The sequence below is a fragment of the Clupea harengus genome, chromosome 4 (assembly GCF_900700415.2).
Source record: "Clupea harengus chromosome 4, Ch_v2.0.2, whole genome shotgun sequence".
Lineage (NCBI taxonomy): Eukaryota > Metazoa > Chordata > Actinopteri > Clupeiformes > Clupeidae > Clupea > Clupea harengus.
The window spans coordinates 17,439,950-17,462,176 of record NC_045155.1 but is presented as its reverse complement, the minus strand read 5'-3'; the positions used below and the strand labels follow the sequence as shown (position 1 = coordinate 17,462,176).

General features: G+C 47.7%; 1 protein-coding gene across 8 annotated transcripts in view; it reads right to left on the bottom strand.

Annotated features, from left to right (window-relative positions):
- Window positions 1-22,227, bottom strand: part of LOC105906377 (nuclear receptor coactivator 3) — a 75,239-nt gene that overhangs the window by 16,937 nt on the left and 36,075 nt on the right. For 7 of the 8 annotated variants that reach the window (XM_031566503.2, XM_031566499.2, XM_031566497.2 and 4 more), the window contains 6 exons: window positions 11,104-11,208; window positions 10,864-11,024; window positions 7,735-7,835; window positions 6,908-7,082; window positions 813-1,004; window positions 172-258 (listed from right to left, as the gene is read on the bottom strand). In XM_031566503.2, coding sequence (XP_031422363.1) covers window positions 172-258; window positions 813-1,004; window positions 6,908-7,082; window positions 7,735-7,835; window positions 10,864-11,024; window positions 11,104-11,189 — 802 coding nt within the window. In that variant the 5' untranslated portion in view covers window positions 11,190-11,208. Of the gene's footprint in view, window positions 1-171; window positions 259-812; window positions 1,005-6,907; window positions 7,083-7,734; window positions 7,836-10,863; window positions 11,025-11,103; window positions 11,209-13,708; window positions 13,827-22,227 lie in introns of all 8 variants that reach the window. The other variant, XM_031566498.2, reaches the window with a different exon arrangement.

The window sequence follows — 22,227 nt, the reverse complement described above, 5'->3', positions numbered from 1 at the left end:
GGCTGTGACTGACAAGGTGCTGATGTGTGCTCCAGTATGCTGTCCTGTGATTGGAGGATGCCGCTGTGTGTGCTCCAGTATGCAGTCCTGTGATTGGAGGATGCCGCTGTGTGCTCCAGTGTGCTGGGTTATAAATCAGCACAGGACTCGTGGAAAGGCGGGGTGTCTCACCTGACAGCTCGTGCTTGGTGTTGAAGCTCTCGATCCTCTCCATGGCCGTCACACGCCGAGCCACGCAGATCATACAGGACTGCAGGTCTGAAACAGAGATGCATTTTCAGCACGCATATTAAACAAGTCGAAAACACACGGCCTGGTTACGGAGAGCGGTGGAAACACCAACCGTTAAAAGAGAAAAAAAGGTGAAACTGTGAATGTTTGTCTTAGGGGGGCAAACACAAACACATAAGACTCTGCAGGCTGTCATAGCCAGGTGTTAGGGCTACTTGAGGTGTGATGGGGGATGATTAAGATGCACACGGACCAGGATCTGGACGTCAGGTCAGAGGGGAAGAGTTACCTGATGTGAACATGTGAACCTGGCCTGTGAGCTAGAGGTGACAGTGTTCAAAGTGTGAAAGTGGCTGTTGTGTGTGTGTGTGTGTGTGTGTGTGTCTTCTGACATTTCCCTACCTTGGGTAGTGTTAGGACAAAACACTGGAGACAATCTCTGAGTATTTATGTATGTATGTGCGTGCGTGCGTGTGCGTGTGTGTGTGTATATATATATATATATATATATATATATATATATGTGTGTGTGTGTGTGTGTGTGTGTGTGTGTGTGTGTGTGTGTGTGTGTGTGTAGGTACCTTCTCCTTCCTCCATCATGGCTTTGGGTTGTGTGAGGGCGAAGCACTGCATGATCTCGTAGCGGGGGGCACCGCCCGGTGTCTCTTCTGAAGGGCCGTGGCCATGGGTGTGGCCAAACTTCACCAGCATGCGACAGTTGAAGGTGTGACTCTTTTGACGGGGAGCCTCGTCCCCCCACGTCACTCCATTTACTAAACCACACACACACACACACACACACACACACACACACACACACCCCCCTTTAGTAAAAGTACACGCCAGAAAACATTACGATCTAATAGCCATGGTCTATAAGCCAAGAAACATGTGAAAACAAACTACAGCTTGTGAAGAAATCCATATTCTTTAAATATTTACAAATAAAAAAACATGAAAAAAAATCTTAAAAAAAGGTCCAAAGTGAGGTGGAAAAGACTTCAGGCTGTGTCTACACCACCCTTCACCTCAGCATAAACAGAGTTATTTGAATGTGGAATACATCCCAAACACAGAGTTCATACATATAGGATTTAAATACACAAGCATGCTGGCACACTACAACATTTACATAATCATATTAAGTCCTGCACAAGCAAACACACACACACACACACGCCAACACATACAGAAACAAACCTCTACACAAACACAGACACACAAGTTAAATATTCAAAATACATCTGAATCGCATAGGTGTGCACACAGCACTCTCGTAAACACACAAAACAAACACACACGCACGCAAAACACAAACACACACGCAGACAAAACACAAACACACACACACACACACACACCCGTCTGAGAGGTTCATGGCTCATCTTAGGGCTGTAACTGAGAGGTCTATAAAGAGAAGCTGAGCCAGCCATTATAAGCCCCTCCCCTCCCCTCCTCCGCTGCCTCTAGCCCTAAAGACAAACAGAGAGAAAAAGCATGGGCTCCTCCGCTTTTGATGGCCCAGTTAATGAAGCATAGGATTAATGCAGCCGGCGAGTCGATTTCCAATATCCCAGCATGCAGAGCGGAGGAAGGGCAAGGGATGCAGCAACGCCCTATCCATTCTCATTAGGAGCCCAGGACTCCTCCACACACACACACACACACACACACACACACACACACACACACACACACACACACACACACACACACACACACACACACACACACACACACACACACACACACACAAACAGGGGTCACCTTCAAACACCCCATGTAATCTTCACACAAACATCACCAACATTTACCTAAGGCAATCACCGGCCTGATTATTGATATTGACTTGAGCGATACTGATGCATCACTTAAAACAGGCCTGGAGGAAGAGGCTTGCACTCCCGCGGGTCCTAGCGCAAAACAGTGCAGCACAAACTCATTTTGATTGGCGGGGTGCGGGTGGGAAGAAACGGATGCGTTTGCGGGAGCGGGAGAAACACAGAAAGCCTCCCGGGACTCCCACAAAATGTAAATATATGCATAAAATGAAATAAAATGACATTCATTTTTTTCTTAAACTACAGAATGTTACCCTTGTTTGCATGAGAGCATCAAGACATAAGCCATGCCATTAATAATTGCACAGTGTAAGGCACATGTTCCTGAGAGCGGCACGAGTGGGAATGAAACCCCCCATACTGTGTAAACGTCCACAGACCTCAGTCAAACAGACCCCAGGTCACACAGACCCCAGTCACACAGACCCCAGTCACACAGACCCCAGTCAAACACACCTCAGTCAAACACACCTCAGTCAAACACACCTCAGTCACACAGACCCCAGTCACACAGACTTCAGTCAAACAGACCCCAGTCAAACAGACCTCAGGTCAAACAGACCCCAGTCACACAGACCCCAGTCAAACACACCTCAGTCAAACACACCTCAGTCAAACACACCTCAGTCACACAGACCCCAGTCACACAGACTTCAGTCAAACAGACCCCAGTCAAACAGACCTCAGGTCAAACAGACCCCAGTCACACAGACCTCAGGTCACACAGACCCCAGTCACACAGACCTCAGGTCACACAGACCTCAGGTCACACAGACCTCAGTCAAACAGACTCCAGTCAAACAGACTCCAGTCAGTCAAACAGACCTCTACCTGGCTGCTGACGGCCTGGCTCATGCCTGAGGCTCCTCACCCGCAGCTCTTCAGAGTGGATAGATGACTAATGAGTCAGCATCAGCTACTGGTGAGAACCTCCAAACACCTCCCATCCTCATTACCCAAAGACTCACAGCAAACACACACACTTTTAACTCCCATCATCTCCCAGCCTCACTATCCAAAGACTCACAGCAAACACACACACGTTTCACTCCCATCATCACACATGTGGTAGGAGGCAGAGGGGAAGGAAGATGCCGGGAGAGGAAGTGAGGGCAGATATTCAGGAGGAGGAGAGAAGGTGGAATAGAAAGAAGAGGGATTAAGAGAGTAAAGAGAGAGAGAGAGAGGGGGAGGAAGATGGATAAATCTGACAGGGAGGGAGAGCTAGAGAGGGAGAAAGAGAGGGGGTGAGGGAGAACGAAAATGAATTAGAAGTATTCTTTAAGGCGAGAGTGAAATGGGGAGTCAATGTCATGTTGGAGGTGGTTGTGTGTGTGTGTGTGGGGGGGGGGTCTACTGAGGAGTTAATCACAGAGCTGCCAGGGCCCAGCAAACAAATTCATAATTAATGAGATTTATAAATAGCCACAGCGAGGTGCACACACACACACACACACCACACACACACACACACACAGAGACCCCATGTTGGAGGCACGTCAAGCTAAATGCACACACAAAGACACACACACCATATATAAACACACACACACACACACACACACACACACACAAAAACCTCATCAGCAAATAAAATTAGCTTAAAGGGGCTCCGACACACTGTGCAGCAGTGCAATGAATCATAACCAAACCCAAACAAAACAAACACACACACACACACACAAAATATAATAACCAAAACCAGAGCCACACTGTGAATGCAAATATTCTAACACTAACACACACAAAACACCTGCACACACTTACTTCCACCTGCAGACCAGTGGTCCGCAAGGCACAAATATTCTCAAAATGGAGCTCTCTAACATTCTTCATCCTGTATCTGTACTCATTAACTGCCATGACACCAAGCTTCAGCTGAGCCAGTCTGCACCATGCCGTGTCAAGCAAAGTCAGTTTCTTTCTCCATCTTTTGAATGGAGCTGGCTTATCTAGGGTCCTGCATCAGTGGCAGTCACACCCTTCACCATGTTGATTCTACGGCGCATAAGCTACTGATTGCCTTAAACAAGAGACATCTACGGACGTGTTGACTGCACATCACCTTTCCTATATGAACATCAATTGTGTGCTTAGTTGAATTCACTTCACACACATAAATACAGAGCAGATCAGCGCACACACACACACACACACACACACACACACACACACACACACACACAAACCTGAACACTATTTTCACACACCGCACTCTTTTTTTCTCACACACACACACACACACACAGCACTCTCTCTCTTTCTCTTTCTCACACACACACACACACACAGCTGTATCACTGACAGGGCAGTGTCAGAGAGCTGAGAGGAGGGGAGGGCCCTGCTGCATAATTCAGGAGTGGCAGGCAGGCAGCTGACTGTCGTCGTTTCCAGCTGACTGAGGAGGTGCCTGAATAAAACAGAGGAATGGGTTTCTCACTTGTCTGGGCCGCTTTGAGTGACAGAACGCACCGCTCCGCTTCAGCTCGTTTGTGTGTTTGTACACAGCGCAAGGCTGACTACTTTGTATGCATGCATGCATTTGTGTGTGTGTGTGTGTGTGTGTGGTTGTGTGCGTGCACAGAGACAGGATGCATATGTGTGTAGTGACAGGGTGTCTTTGTGTGTGTGTGTCTATGTGCACACAGAGACAGGGTGCATGTGTGTGTGTGTTTACAGAGATAGGGTACGTGTGTGTGTGTGTGTGTGTGTGTGTGTGTGTGTTTACAGAGACAGGGTACATGTGTGTGTGTGTGTGTGTGTGTGTGTTTAAAGAGACAGGGTACCTGTGTGTGTGTGTGTGTGTGAATACTAACAGGGTGTTTGCTTTGTCTAAGGTGTGCAAGGAGGATACTAGTAATGACATGTACCGGGGTGAGGAAAGGCAGCGAGAGAAAGAGAAAGGAGGACAGAGGAGTAGAAGTGACAAGTGTGTGAAAGAGTTTTTCTTGCTTGTTTTAAGAACCTCTACAACTCAAAGAGTGCTAAAAAAAAAGAAAAAAAGAAACTTAAAACAAACAGAGATTTTTCTTGTCACACTATCCCCTGGCTTGAAAAAGTGCTTCCCATCTCTCCACAGTTCCTTTCATCCCACATGTCTAACTGGGAACGGAAGTTGGCATGACAAGTACACCAGAGGTCACACTTTATATTCCCAAAGCTCCGCTACACAAGAAGGAGAGGCAGATAAACCAGAGGTGGCATCCCTGGCTCAGGCATTAAACACCTCCTTCCTACTTTGCATCAACCCTCTGGATTTGTAAACATTGCTTCATGTAATGTACAATCCAGGTGGTGGATCCTATGCACGGAGCCAGACAGCCAGGAGAAGCACTAGATTCATGGTTAGCATCTTCTGAGGAGCGAGGTCTTCACAGTGAGGTGTACTACTCCTAATGCTCTGAAAAGCTTCTCGTTCCCCAGGGTTTAGCCAGGCTTGGAGAGCCTTGGCGTGTCTTCTGAGAAAAGAGGAGGTCAGTGTGAAAAGGTGATTTCCCCCCCTTTCCACCGTCCGCAGTAGCACGGAGTAATATAATAATCACGTTTCCCCGCAAGAGCAGGAGAGAGACGTTACTCAGGTTGCCCCGCAGGAGCGGGAGAGAGAGAGACATTGGACTCATTCGTGTATGTCACAGGCATTGTTGGCCGAGTGACAGTTTGGCGTGAATTCAGGCACGAACGCCATTACATGGCTGCAACACGTTTTTTTCCCCGCGGTATAACACAACACATTTAATCCACAATTGTCACCGTCCACCTGTTTATTGTAAATACCCTCTTTGTCATATAGTGCGGTACCCACTATCATGTCAGGTCACAGTTACTCTCCATTTTCATACACAACCCCGGTTAATTCATTCATACACACACACACACACACACACACACACACACACACACAGCACTCCCGTACTGCCGTTTGAATGCAGAAGCGCGCGCCGCTCAGGAGCAGTATTTCTCCACGTCCCACAAATTGGCATGAGGGGTGTTTGATGTCACGTGTGTTATGTATGTATTCTAATACTATGTGTGTAATAGGGGTAAATATTGTAAATGTATGGTTATGGCTGCAATGGTGAACTTTGTGGTGGGTTTATGTATTTGTTAATGCAATTAACAATTAATAATGTATTGGTAGTCTATAGGATTAAAGTGGGGAGGGTTACCCCACTGACATGGTCCGATCCAATTGGGCATGATTGGTCCAATTTAGCCCAATCGGGCAGCATTATTTAAGGGTGCCTCATTCCTTTGGAGGAGGTGGAAGAGAAGGAGGTCTTGCTTGTTGTGAGGTGAAGTAGATATTGTTGGAATACTGTTTAACTAGTTGGCTGGTTTTTGAGTACTGTTTAAGTCTGAATTTATGCTAGTTTGTTTTGCATATATGTTTGGTCTTGTTGGAGAGATTTCCCCAGCCAAATAAATAAGAATATATTTTTGTAAAAAAAAAAGCATCATCTCTTGCACCGTGGTTTCCTCAATCATCTTCACCACTAACTCCAGTCAGCAAACATCCCAAAACTTGGGTTGACTGCCCGGTCCCTCACAGTCAGAACGAGGAATATTAGGCCATTGCTCTAACAAGCTTTCCTTTTCCAAAAACAGCTGAATGAAGGAGTGAGTAGGAGTTCTACTTGTCACAGCCTGGGCTCGTCCACCTTTGGTTAGAGGCGCCTGATTAAGTGCTTTTCTCTCTCTCTCTCTCTCTCTCTCTCTCTCTCTCTCTCTCTCTCTCTCTCTCTCTCTCTCTCTCTCTCTCTCTCTCTCTCTCTCTCTCTCTCTCTCTCTCTCTCTCTGTGTGTGTGTGTGTGTGTGTGTGGAAGTGTGGTACTCACCGCTGGCCTTGGGCAGGTTCTTGTGGAAGTCCTCGCGGTCCTCCTCGTGGAGGATGTTGTAGACGCTGGTGTTGATCAGCTCCTCCTGCTTGTACTGCAGGTACTGCGTCACATTGTCCGACACAAACACGATGCTGCCCTCGCGGTTCACCACAAACAGGAAGCCGTCCAGGGCCTGTAGGAGGAGAAGAAAGAAAAAGACACTCAGAAACAGAATGGGAAACCATGTATAAATAATACAAGACATGATATAACGTCAAGATAAAGAGAACAAGAAGGAACTCAAGCCAGATTATGAACACAGAGAAGATTCATAGGACATGTACTGATAAAAATGGCTCTTCACCGTATTGTAAGTCACAAATGAAGCAGCCAGCTGAATGAAAACTTGCACACGGAAAAACATCTAAATGTTGGAAGGAGTTGAAGAGAAGCCCAAGAATAACAGAGAGACACAGCACAGAGAGAGAATAAGGGATGGAGGAGATGCTTAGAATTAAAGGACAGAGAGATTAAGAAGAAGGGCTGAGGAGGGAGGGATGGAGATTAACCCAAAACAGATGGGAGGTGTTAGAGAGGAATGAAGAGAAAAGAGAGGGAGGGGCGAAAAGAGTTGAGAGAGAGAGAGAGAGAGAGAGAGAAGAAATGTCCACTGCTCTCTTATTAGCATACAATCCACATGCTGTCTCGCGTAACACAGACATTCTCCAGCACTCAATCAGTGGCTAAAGCTGTCAGCACTCTGCATTCTCCATTTATGAGGGCATACTATGTAGATATGCAGAGGTCAGAGGGCGATGAGCTTTGACCCTCAGCCCTGTGCTCACCTGCAGGAGGAGCGGCCCGAGGTGGTCCTTGTCAATGACGCCCTGGCCTGTTGAGGAGACGTCAGCTTTTTGGACATCGTCATCGTTAGACGAAGCTTTTCCTACAAAAGAGAAAAAAAACATGGGTTAGAAGAAAGAGACACACACACACACACACACACACACACACACACACACACACACACACACACACACACACACACCTGCATATAGACAAAAGCATATACTAACCCTAACCCGAAACCATCCCGGAGAGCATCTAGACACAACTTTAACATTTTTCTCCACAAATATCTCATAGCCCAGGAAGCCTCTCATCTTAAAAACATTCAGCCTCCTCTCCTCAAGCCAGGTTCTAAGATAGAAGAGCATCCGAGCTAAAATAAAACCCTTAAAATCGCCCCTTCCCTGCCCCACCTGGACTGCTTTTGGATGTGTGTGTGGATGTGTGTGTGTGTGTGTGTGTGTGTGTATATGTGTGTGTGTGAGAAGGGTGTGAGAGTTTCTCCAGATGTTCCTGGACACAATACAATTCTTAAGGCTTCCAAAGCACCATTCATCAAAACACTACCCATAAACACAAACACACACACTGTAAAATGTGTGTGTACCTGTTACTTTACTTCCATTCCCCTCGTGCTCTCAGCTGAACAGTACAAGTGACCAACAGGGGGCAGCCTAACTCAAATTTTTCCTCCACATAAACCGACAAGAGCAGCCAGAAAGTTACAGCTTCACAGAACTCACTTCAGCTCAAGTAAGCCAAGAGTTAAGACGGAGGGTTTACATTGAAGGTACACTATGTGCTTGTCTCATGCTTTTAAATTCAAACGGAAAAGGGGTGGGTAGCGCAGAGAGAGAGAAAAATGGGTGAGAGGACAGAGAGTGAGAGAAGAAACAGCGAGAGAGAGAGAGAGGGAGAGACAGACAGAGAAAAAGAGAGAGAGAGAGAGACAGGCGTCGTGTATTAATGCAGAGCAGATTCTGTCTGGGGCGAGTTTGGGGGGAAATGATTCCATTTGATGAGCTCCCAGGAGGAAGAGCCTAGAGATGCGCTAACGCCGCTAAGCCACCGCAGCACACCGCTAGCGCTACCGCTACCGCTCAGCCTCTCTGAAGACACATGGGGCTCACAACGCTCCGTCAGCTACCGCCATGCTACGCTGCTAGCGCTTCGCGGCGCACTGCGCTCACGGGGACAGGAGACGGCTGCTTCTCCTCCAGTCAACTCTTAAATAAAAATGAGCCGGGTGGGGGGGAACAAAGGCTGGAGGTGAGAGGGAGAGAAAGAGGGAGAGGAGGGGGGAGGGATAGAGAAGGACAGACAGGTGTGAGAAGAGAGTGGGGGAAAAAAAGAATGTGTGTGTGAGAGAGAGACAAACAGAGAGAGATGGAGAGAGACAGAGTGAGACAGATAGGGAGAGAAGGAGGGGGGGAAAAAGAATGAGGAGATGGTGAGAGAAAGAGAGAGGGAGAAACAGACCGTGTGCCACTTCATTATTCACTTCCTGTAACTATGGCAACCTGTCTCCACAGAGTCAGAGGCAGCTGTACCCTCTTCCCCTTCCTCTCGAGATGGCTGAGATTCGGAGATCTGTCACCCAGATGCTTCCTCCACCTCCTGCTCCCACCTCCACCCCTCCCCCCCTGCCGTTTCACAACCTGACCCACCCCTCCTTCCCTCCACCCCTCCCTCCATCCTCCCTTCCATTCTCTCTCTCTCTCTCTCTTTCTCTCTGTCACTCTGTCTCTCTAACAGACGGCTCCCTGTCATCACCTCAGCCAGCTATCAATCACCACTACCACAACCCCCCCTTAAAGCACAGTCACATGGCATAATGGGAGGAAATTGGGACGATTAAGTCACATTACTGGCAAACCCTCACGATGAGAAAGGGGGGGTCTCTCTATGACAAACCAAATACAACCACACACAGACACACACACAGACACACAGACACACACACACACCCCCTGACCGCAAACAACAGACTAATTATGGGATTGTGACTATGTTAATTAATGCTCCGTCCATGCACCTGCACCCACCGAGACACATCTGTATGAGCTAGCCAGCTCACAAAGCCATAGCTGCATTTCTGAGGAGGGCGGGACAGGTCGGCAGGGCTCAACCAATAATATGACAGCATTGTCTGTAACACAAGGCACTACATTGTTGACCAACCCCTGATGCACACAGTTCCAGTTCTCATTAACTAATGTCTAATATCATAAATGAATTAAAACACAATTTACAATGACTAATCTCACATCAAAGTACTCTACTTTGATTAGGTATTAAATGATCATAATCATGAGCACAAAGGAATATTTTAACAACTGGCAAAATAAGTGGGGGAACTACATGACTACATAAATATAAGGTGTCCAGACACTATGACTGCTTTTTGAGAAGCCATTAAATCACACATTGACGAAAGAAATGAAGAGCATCAATGATGACTCTAAAGCCAGTCAGTCCAGTTCACATGCAGTCATTAGGGTGTGATGCACAAAAGATAAGGGAAGGCCCACGTCAAACAGCTGGGTCTGCCAGAAATCCCCCCCCCCCCCTTGAGGATATGACTGAAATCCGTTTGATCAGATGACATGCCATCCGCCCTCTTCACACAAAAAAAGAGAAGAGAAAAACACTGAAACTGAGTGCTATTAATGTCACTTTAAATATGGATGCAGGGGCGAGACAGTGTTGACAGTGCTACTGTGGCCCGATGCTGTCGGTTTCAGCCTGGCAGCGTGGCTAGGAGAGATATCGGATAGAAGAAGATGCTCGTACCAACAGGGTCACGCTAGATGCGATACAAAATACAAATAAAACCAAAATACAAACAGATGGAGAGAGGTTTGAGGGAGCTCGTAAATTTAGAGTATTAGCAGGACTATGACTAGGTAAATGAAACCCCAATGGAAGTGAAGAGTGAAAATCCACTTTATCCACTTATCAATATATCCATCTGTCCATCTAGCCATCCATCCACCCTTCTATATATTTGTCAGACTAGTCATCTAGTCATCCATCCATCCATCTATCCATCCATCTAACAAACCGCAGCCTGTATCTCAGTGCCATTTGCTAACGACACTAGGTCAACACTAGGTCACTCTTACCTTGCTCCTTGATCTGACGGATCTGCCGCACCGTCTCCTTGAGGATAGCGCACTTGTCGGGCTTCACGTTGAAGCTGTCGATGTCGCCCAGGTTGGCCGAGATGAGCTCAGCCAGCTCCTCAATGTACTTACTCTCCTGCTCTCGCCGCCGCTTGTCACACCTGAGTGGGGAAACGGTTACAGGTGAGACTTCGGGTGATATTACACACAAAAACACACAACCTTCAGGCCAAAACTTACCCCAACCCAGGTGTGTCACATGTGGACAGCTTGCGTTTCCGGTCGGAGCACAGAGGTTCCAAGGAGTTCTCTCCTAGACTGCTCATCTTGTATACATATCAGCACCTGAGGACAGACAGAGAGAGAGAGGGGGGGGGGGGGGGTTTGTGAATCGGGCTTATTTACACCGCTGTGACAATGACTTCCAGTTAAGCCAGCTAAAACGCAATATATTTGAACCAATTGCAACACTGGTCAAAGGTTCAGATTCCAGGGAATGTTCGAAAATGATGCTCTGAGCACAGGCAGGGCCAGTATGCCAGCTTGAAACACAACCAACTCCAGCAGCATGTTTGTACGGTTACACACACACTTATTCTGCGCAAAGTTCTCCTTTAATGACTCCAATGGAGACCAGGTCCACATTTTTTCTCTGTGGAGCATAGGCCAGTAGTCCAATATGGTCAGCTACACACCTGCTACACACCTTCCCCACAACCCAACCCCCCCTCCCCCCGCCAAACACCTTCTCATTTTATCCCATCTACACCCCACCACGTACACATAACGCCTGTCCACATTTAGACGTTGGCACTTCAGTCTCTCCTGGTTTTTTGTAATTTTGTTGGCATGATGCACTAACTTCTGCTATTGTAAAAAAGTACTTCCACTCCTAGGGATTTGATGTCAACAGTGGCAATTTCCAGAATCTCGGTGCATTGCAGAACTCATTTTGTTTGTGTCTGCCATATACGGTAAATGTACACGCAGACAGACAAAAATGTTGAAACTTTCTGAAAGGGTATGAATTGGCAACGGCATAGAAATAATATGTCGACAAAATCCACAAGGGCAAATGCAATGTGGAAACGGAGCGCAGCGCTTTGCTTGCTGGGTTGGTTTGGGATTGAAGTGATCAGTTCTTTAACACAGGGTCTCATGGGAACATATATATATACTCTGTATGCTTAAATAGTTCACTCTATTTAACCACTCTGTTAATTAGTCAACATTTAACACAACCCCCACTGCCACTTCCACTGACACAAAAGCATCTCATCACATGACTTCTTGCCATCCCCTCTTATTCCAGATTGTCTGTTCTCCTTCACAGTCTCTAGTCATCCCTAGTGGCTGTCATAGTCAGGCCCTGTCTGACTCTCCTCCCTCTCCCTCTAGTCCTCCACCTTCCCATCATCCTCTCCTCACCCTTTTATATACCTCCTCTGGGCTGGGCACAGGAGGGAGTGAGCATGCTCAGTGATGGATTACACACCTCTCTGACAGAGAGAGAGAGCTGCTCAGCAACAGGCTCCATTACACACCAGGCTGCCAGTCACGGCTACACACACACACACACACACACACACACACACACACACACACACACACACACACACACACACACACACACACACACACACACACACACACACACACACACACACACACACACACACACACACACACACACACACACACACACACGGGCCAAGTCCAGGAAGTGGAGCTGGAGAGGAGGAGGTATGATTGGCTGATTTGTTGGAGTTATTTTTTTTTTTTCTTCTTTGGCTGATGCAAGGCGGTGGCAAAAAGAGGAATGAAAAAAGACTGACAGACACACAGGGGGAAGCCAAGTCACAAGATGAAGAGGGCCTATGAAAAAAAGAGAAAAGTAGAGAGGTGTCTGAAATATGGGGGAGAGGGGGACGGAGAGAATACTAGACACAAAGAACCAGAATGAGAGGGTCTGTCTATTCATCGCTAACTTAGAGAGTCGCTATGATGCATGGCTGATGGAGACAGCCAATCTGCACCTTCACAAAAGGCACATATTTACTCCATGACTTCATTTGAAGAGTCCACTCCCATAATCATTAGCTTTCTAGTGAACAAACAGCCCTGAGCTGGAGAGGCAGCACACATTGCGAGACTGAGTCTTCCCGGGTATGCGTCTCATGTGAGTCATCCACAGGCCTGTCGTAGTAGACCATTCACACATCGGCCGTCTTGTTGCGCAACAGCAAAGGCAACGGGGGATGGAAGATGAAGATGATTCACAACCTGTGGAATTCTCAGTCAGTTTCGATGTTCCTCACCGATCGTGAACTACAAATTACACGTACACGGTATTCGAGCCAGCAGATGAGATCGACATCATGCTTGTCGGTTGCACTTTAGGTGTCATAGTGCGGTTACAAAGACTTTACCCTTGAGGGAGTAAGCGGGTTTGGTGCCTATCCAAGCCCCGTCCTAATCTGACTACTGTTTCTGGCTAGCATTGGAATGCTGTGTGATCACGGTGCTCATCAGCTGCGATGATCTAACGCCCCAAGAGGTGGAAGCAATCTGAGGGAGGCACTCCGGTGTGGCTGCAGTCACATACTCAACATGAATCCAACAGGGAGCGAAAAGGCAGAGCATTAAAATATCTGCCGTCTAGACAGCAAATGTCTAATTAGAGTGCTTAAATTAGATCCCTGTATCTGGTGTTGGATGAGTTTGGGAGCCAGAGAAACAGTCTGAAGCTCCCCCACCCCCCAAACGTATCTCTAAGGGTTCAACTGTTGAAAAAAGACACAGATAAATAAATTAAACTACTACTACTAAAAAAAAAAAAAACTACCTTCAATAAGCTTTTGCTAGTGTCTTATTATCCTGTCTGTGTAGCTTCCATGCTGGTCCTGGTATAAGCCTGGGGGAAGCCTCAAGGGGTCTATGGGGGAAATCCAGCTCCCAGACGTCTGCTGGGTGGGAAAAAGTACAGGGTAACTTTTATTTTAACTAACCCTGTTCACACATCGAATTCCCCTATATTATCTTAGCTATAATAGCCCCAAGCCACTCGGCCCAAATCACCCAGACATAAAGGCCACAAAAACAAACTTCAAGGCTAATACTCCCCGATAATAATCCTTAACGTCACACGCACACAAATACCATCCAGGGGACAGCATTCGCCCAATTTCGGGCAATTAGCAGGACTTTTAATCTACACAGCCTTGCACGGGCAGATGTACTCAGCAGCATCAAATGGAGCCTGTTCGGAGAAGGGGTGGGGTGGGGGGGGGGGGTACAGATAGCGTTACAAGTAATTTGCTTTAAAAAGCCGTCGAGACCCGATTCTCCCAATTAAATGGAGTGTGGCGCTTCAAGGGGAGCAAATTGAATCCCCTCGGCACGGGATTGGCGGTGCTCGACTGCCAATGTTGACTCGTTTGACAGCGTGTCACCGATGACATTGGCCTTAATTGAAAAGTACAGGCCCCCGTGTATGAATAATGCACTGGGAAGAGATGGGGGGGGTGTAAGTGCACGAGAGAGATGTTCTCCCAGGCGGCGAATGGGGAGAAAGAAGACAACCGTAGGAACCTGCACAGATTTCTCTTTCCCCCTTTCTGTCATTCCCCCTCTCTCTACCTCTCTCTAACTCTATGCACCTCTCTTAGACTCTCTGTACCTCTCTTAGACTCTCTGTACCTCTCTTAGACTCTCTCCACCTCTCTTAGACTCTCTACCTCTCTTAGACTCTCTACCTCTCTTAGACTCTCTACCTCTCTTAGACTCTCTCGACCTCTTAGACTCTCTCTAGCTCTCTCAACCTTTCTTAGAATCTCTCTACCTCTCTTAGACTCTCTCCACCTCTCTCTAACTCTCTTGGCCTCTCTTAGACTCTCTAGCTCTCTCAACCTTTCTTAGACTCTCTCTGTACCTCTCTTAGACTCTCTCCACCTCTCTTAGACTCCCTTTACCTCTCTTAGACTCTCTGTACCTCTTAGACTCTCTCTACCTCTCTTAGACTCTCTCCACCTCTCTTAGACTCTCTGCACCTCTCTTAGACTCTCTGCACCTCTCTCTAACTCTCTTTTAGTGGCCATTAAGTTGCTGTCTTGCCACCTCTTCTCTCCTCTTCAACACATGTGGCACCCCACAGCTCTTGCTGGAGAAAATAACTGGGAGAGAAAAAACTGCAGCAAGGTGAAAATGTTCAAAATTTAGGAGAGTTGAGGGAGGAAAAAAAAAAAAGACAGAAAGACTCATCCAGAAAAAAAAGAAAGAAAGACTGAGAGAAAAAAAAGAAAGCTTCTGTGCCGACTACAGGGTGGACAAAATTCCCTTCAGCCTCTCCACAAAGAGCCGAGTTCTAATTGCAGGGCGAGTGAGACTGCCCAAGAGAATAGCTTATTTATGTGCCCATTGAATCCCCCAGGGAAATGGGTCACCCCTAGTCTGGTACAGACAAGCGCTTTTTTCCCCCCACTGAGCAGAAGTCAACTACATGCCACGGGCCGACTGGTAGGGTGGCTAGGATGCAGGAACAGGGCTTTAGAGAGGCAGGTTGGTCTGGCGGCACGACACAATGACAACTTCTCCAAAAAGGGTCCGCTTTTCCAACAGGATCACCTTACAACCACTTTCACATTATAAAGAGGCTCTCATCTAAAGTAGGAGCTTTCCAAATCCTGAGGACTGCAGACCGATAAACCATAGACACTATTAAACATTAAACCACAAAGCATTAAACAAGCTTTTGTCTGGATGGCGTACTGTAAAAATAACAAAATCAAAAAAGAAACTAAACGTGACCAGTCTACTACTCTTCACTGAAGTGCTTGTCAAAGATGATCCAAAAACTGAAGTGTTTACACAAGGACCTTTGCTAGATGTGTACGCCAATACACCACGCAACAATGGCCCACACTCCAAATGTCTGTCAACATCTTCAGCAACCGTACTTTTGTTTTCATCAAGTAATCAAGGACACAGGTTTGAACGGCCTGTCAATCAAACAGGGTAAGCAGGCTGAGGATCAAGTGCTGACAGACAGAGTGGGAGAGAGTGAGTGTGTTATGGAAAAAAGAGGGAGTGAAAGAGAGAGAGAGAGGAGAGAGAAGTAAAAGAAAGAGAGAGGGATGAAGGAGGTGTGATTTCATGTAAATGAATGACAGAGAGAGAGAGAGAGAGAGAGAGAGAGAAAGGCGGGGGGAAGCAAACACAAACACAGGAGAGGGAGCATGAGTCATAGCAGGTGATGAGAGACAGAGAGAGATTGGGAGAAGGAGAAGAGGAGAGACAGAGAGAGAAAGTGGCTACGTGACAGTTGGGGCAGCCGTCGTGTGACATCACCACAGCTGAAGACTAGCGCACGGCTCCAGCTCTCTGACTCGCTTGCTTGCCACACCGCTGCAGCATTCCTGATCCCACACAGAGCTGGGGAACAAGTACAGGACGCAAGTGTGCTGCTGACACACACACACACATGCATGCACATGGACACACACACTCACAAGCATGCATATGGACACACACACACACACACACGCACATGGACGGACGGACGAACAGACACACACACACACACACACCCGGGCACACACACCCGGGCACACACACACACACACTACCTGTGTGCAAGAACCTGAGAAAAAGCTCCTGAAAAGTCAACACTCATCGGTCCTTAAAGAAAAGGAAAGCGACATGAAATGAAAGTTGAACACTCTCTCTCCCTCTCTGTGTGAAGGTGAGGAGACACAGTGAGTCTGTGTGTGTGTGTGTGTGTGTGTGTGTGTGTGTGTGTGTGTGTGTGTGAGAGAGTCTGTGTGTGTGTGAGAGTCTGTGTGTGTGTGTGTGTCTCTGGGTCTGACTGATCATTAGACAATGCTGAGTCCCACAGGCCTGAGGAGTCTCCCAGGGCAATCTCTCAATGTCATTTTCCTTCCCCTCACCCCTCCCTGCCTCCATCTATCTCCCCTAGCGTCCTTCTCTTTCTCTTTCTCTCTCCCTCCTGCTCATCTCTCTCCATCACAGGATGTCTTTGTGTACTGTAATACCCTTGTTTTCAAACCCTGGCCTTGGCCCCTCCACATCTTGGCCTTCAGTGGAATCACAGGGGTGTGTGTGTGTGTGTGTGTGTGTGTGTGTGTGTGTGTGTGTGTGTGTATAACCACATAGCAAGGTCATGTCTCCATTACACCGGTGACACTCCAGAAAACACATCTATGTGTAATTACCGACCAAATCCCCTCCTCTGCCTCTGGATCTACTGTGCAATATTAGCCACCACACACACACACACACACACACACACACACACACACACTCTCTCTCTCTCTCTCTCTCTGCTCGACAAAACCACTTCTAGAAAGAGCTAACGCCATACACAATGCACAGCCCTTGACAGACAGCAGGCATTAAGCAAAGACCATGTGTGCTAGCTAACCTAATTAGCATAATTATTACAAAGGAAGGTCTATTTCCTGGAGAGACGTGAGGACGATCTAAGCAGCTAGAAATACAGAACGCAGGACGGCCTCACACACTTCAGATTGACAGCATCACAGATAATATGCAGACACACACACACACACACACACACACACACACACACACGCACACACACACACACACACACACACGTGTGGATTCAGTGACATCTAGAATGTATATTCAAATGCACTTGGTGGTGAAAGGAAGTAGCGGTGCTGAAATTTAAGTCAGGAGTGTGTGTGTTTGTGTGTTGGGGGGTAACATTGTGTGTTTTGGTTAGGGGGGGGTGCAGGGGAGCTGTCAGTGTCACTGACGCACTGGAGGCTTCGAGGGAAGCTTTCCATGAGTATGTGGCAGCAGGCTGGGTCCCAGTGGTGTGTGTGGGTGTATGTATGTAGAGTGTATGTGTGTGTGTGTGTGTGTGTGTGTAGAGTGTGTGTGTAAGGAGAGGGTGTACACAGAACTTGTTTACGGAGAAAATGAGCATGAATGATTTAGGGACGGTGAAGGAGGATGGTCCCCAAATCAGCCATGCTCTCATGACTAATGATGTTTGTGTGTTTGAGATCCATTAGGCAGCTGTTTACAAGCGTGAAGCCCGCCTGTCAGGAGGGAAAGAGAGACAGGGAGGAGAGGGGGAGGAGAGGGAGAGATGGAGAGAGAGTGAGGGAGAGAAGAGTGAGAGGGGGAGGAGAGAGAGAGATGGAGAGAGGAAGGGAGATGAACATGAGGAAAGTGGGAAAGAGAGTAAGACAATAAGAGACAAAAAGAGAACGATAAAGAAACAGATGTGTGTATGTGTGAGAGAGAGAGAGACACACAGTCATTGAACAATGCACATTATCTCTCCATTCCTTTTCACCACGGTAAGAACATCTTTCTCCTTCCTCCTCCTCCCGCCATTCTTCGCCACTACCCTCTCATTCTCATTCCTTTCCACACATTTGCTTCTCCTTCCCTCTGGTGCTTTCGCTCCCTCTCTCGCTCTCGCTCCCTCCCTCGCTCTCCTTCTCACTCCCTCTCTCGCTCTCACTCTCGCTCTCACTCTCGCTCTCACTTCCTCAACAGGCTTAATTATTCTCTCCCAGAATTCATGGTAGCTGTCCCTTTCTTTCTCTCTTTCTTTCTTTCTTTCATTTTTCTGTCTCTTTCTCTCTCTCATTCTCATTCTGAACACTCTTTCATGCTCTGCCTCACTTATGCTACCTCATCTGCCTCTCTCCTTTTCTCTCACTCTCTCCCTCTCTCTTTCTCTCTCTGATTAAGATTTAATTCAGCAGGCACTCTGGAACCTAAGAGAGAGCGTTTTAAGGCACCTATGATGAAAGCACAAAGACACGTGACACCAGATGTCCGTTTATGATAAGTCTGTTTGAGTAAACATGTGAATTGGCAACGCGTGACCTTTAGGTTAATGATCGGTTGTGTTAAAACACAATTGCAGTAACTTGTTTTTCACTTTCTGTACCCATGTGTGTATATGTGAGTGGGAAGGGGTGTGTGTGTGTGTGTGTGTGTGTGTGTGTGTGTGTGTTTATCTAACCCATTCCACACATCGCAGAGGACTTTGCTCCATGTGACATTCTCTCTCTTCACAACAGGATCTGTTACACAGGCAGAGAGCAAGACTGCGTGTGTGTGTGTGCGTGTGAGTGAGTGAGTGTGCGCGCACGTGTGTGTGTGTGTTTGTGTGCTGGCGTATGTGTCAGTGAGTAGTCACATGAGAGTGTGTGTACTTTTAAGACACCAACAACAAATCTTTTTAAGGGGAGGAGGGGGAGGTTGGGTGAGTTGAGAAATGTGATCAAGCGCACACACACACACAAGCACGCAAACAAGGGTACAAAAAGTGAGGAGTGTGAGTGTGTGTGTTTAAACAAAAGGATCGGTAACACCTAATCCACACACAACCCCGGCACACCGTGCACCCTGGAGAGGCGGAAAAACAAACGTCGAGTCACTCTCAGACTCTCTCCTTTCTCTTCAACTCTCTCTCCCTCTTCTTTTCTTTCTCTCCTTTCTCTCTCCTTTCTCTCTCTATCTCTGTCCAGAAAGTGAGCAACATCAGTCCAGATATGAACAGCAACAAGAAAAGCTACTAGAGGACAAACAAGCGGAGAAAAAAAGAACAAAAGTACGCCCACGGTAACCTGAGTCACGCAACACCAATGCTGCAATGAAACAAACACTAGAGGCCTGATAATTGGTTGCTATTTGTGCTCGTACACAGTGGCAGAACAAGAGCAGACGAACACATCACCCACCGGTTCACCTCAGCCAAATCGCAGAAGAAATCATTATGAGTCAAATGTTTATGGGAACAGTCTTACTGGGGGCGAGCAGGTACAGGTACAGATAGAGGTACAGGTACACACACACACACACACACACACACACACACACACACACACAAATACACACACACTGAAATACACACTGAAATACATACAAACACACACACACACACACACACACACACACAAAATCAGTGAAAGGCTTGGTTGCAGGGTTGGTTGCTTGGGTCACATGAGTGGGGTCACGCAAAGGTCACTTTGGTCGCTCTGGGGATAGCTACGCCAATCGTCGTGTCCCACAGCGACAGCCACTGTAGCGTGGAGAGGCTAGGCGAGGCATAGCATAGCGAGCTGATGAAGCCAACCGGCAGAGGAGCTCAGACAAGTCCCCACCCTCACCCCTTACCCCCCCTCCCGGCTCAGAGCGGCTTATTTCTGGGCACGTGTGTGGGCGGAGAAGCACGGCGTCTCCCTGTCGGCCGGGCGTCAGACGACAGACGCAAGCAACACCACCCTAAGCTCACGGTGACACAGCGTAGCGAGAGTGAGAGAGACAGACAGACTGACAGACAGACAGGAAAGGGATGGAGACTGAGGGAGAAAAAAAAAAAAGAGAGCATGGGGGTGGACAGACAGAAAGAGAGAGAGAAAGAGTGAGAAAGAGAAACAGATAGAGAAAGAGCAAGGGAGAGAGAGAGAGAGAGAGAGAGAGAAAGACAGAGATAGGGAACAGATGAGAAGGAGTAGGCAACAGAGAGGAAGAGTCAGTCAGACAGACAGAAAAAGAGAGATAAGGAGAAAGAGTAGGCGATAGAGAGGAAGAGAGAGAGACAGACAGACAGAAAGTCAGACAGAGACAGAAAGAGAGAGATAGGGAGATGAGGAGAAAGAGTAGGCGATAGAGAGACAGAGAGAGTCAGACAGAGACAGAAAGAGAGAGTTAGGGAGATGAGGAGAAAGAGTAGGCGATAGAGAGGAAGAGAGAGACAGAGAGAGACAGACAGAAAGAGATAGAAAGAGAGGGGTGAGGGCGAGAGCTGCCATAATCCTTGTTTACTAAACATGGGCTAAGCCCCCCCAGGGTCAGGGATAAATCTAATGGGCCGATCTGCTGCGCGAGGGACACACATCAAGCCACTCAAAAACACAGAGCTCCCTTTCAGCTCCACACTCACCAGTGACCACCCACACATCACCACCGACCACAGCTCTCAACACAGACATCCAAGGGGGTCCACTGTAGACCTGCCAGGAGCCAACAAAAGCCGGTGGTGACACTCGATAACTGGCATTAGAGTTACGGAAGGTGAACACCAGGGAGAGCATGGCCATCTTTGTCGCCTCCCCCTCTCTCTCTCTCTCCTGTGCCTCTCAGTCAAATCACTCGGCATTCTGGGAGTGTGCTGACAGCAAGACATCACGGCAAGCCAGAAGTCATCTGCACTCAGAGTGACATGACGTAGCAGAGCTCCGCCCCACAACCCCCCTCTCCCCTCCACTCCTCTCTTCTTCCCCCTCCTCTCCTCTCCTCCCCCCGTCTCCAGGTTATTTACTCACAGGGGCTGTCACATCTCCAGACGGAGAGAGAGATAAATGCTTTGTTTCGGTGTCCCTGGCAGCATGAGCGGAGAGAATAATTTGATTTCTGCCCCCATGTCTCTCTCCCTCCCTCCCTCTCTCTCTACCTACTTTTTTTATTTAGACTCGTTTCTCTCCTCGTCTTCGCTCTCCATCTTTTTCCTCGCTTCCTCTGTCTGTCTCCACCTCCTTCTCACCATCTCTTCTCACCTATTCTTTCTTTCATTTTTCTTCACCCTTTTCATCACTCGATCATTTGTGCATCAGTATGCATCATCTCCTCTTTACCTTTTCTTTGCAATGTTTCGCCCTCTCTCTCTCTCTCTCTCTCCCTCTCTTTCTCTCACCTTTCTCTTGCAGACTCTTTCACTCTACCTCTTCCTCCACACCTAACTCTTTTTACCCCCAGTTTCATCCTCTCAGTCTCACCCAGTCTCATCATCTGCCTCCCTCTCACTCACTCACTCTCCTCTCCTCACCTCTCTCTCTCACTCTCACTCCCTCCCTCCTCCCTGCTTCTCCTCACTCTCTCCCAACCTCTCTTCTGCAGCTTCACTCCATCTGTCTGCCTTTCTGCACTCCTCTCCCATCTTTACATTCCGTATGCCTCAGCCTATCTCTCCGCCTTTCCCTCTTCCTCACTCTCCTAAATCACGTGACCACGAAGGTTCTTCTCCTCACAGACGTGTGTGAAGTGAACACGGCGGTGATGCAGGATTTACACTTACACACACACACACACACAAACACACACACAGACAAACAAACAAACACACACAAACAAACAAGAAGACACATACCCGCATGCATACTGGCATCTGTGTGAGAGGAATACATTATCTTTAAGGGATTGAAGGGACAATTGAGTGGACAGGGGTGACGGAGCGTGGCGTGTCTTGACCAGGTCCCCCTGTTTAGTATTTGAAACCTCCTTGAGACACACTCCCCCTGTGCAGACATGAGCACAGGACCGTGGACTCAGATGACTGTGTGTGTGTGTGTGTGT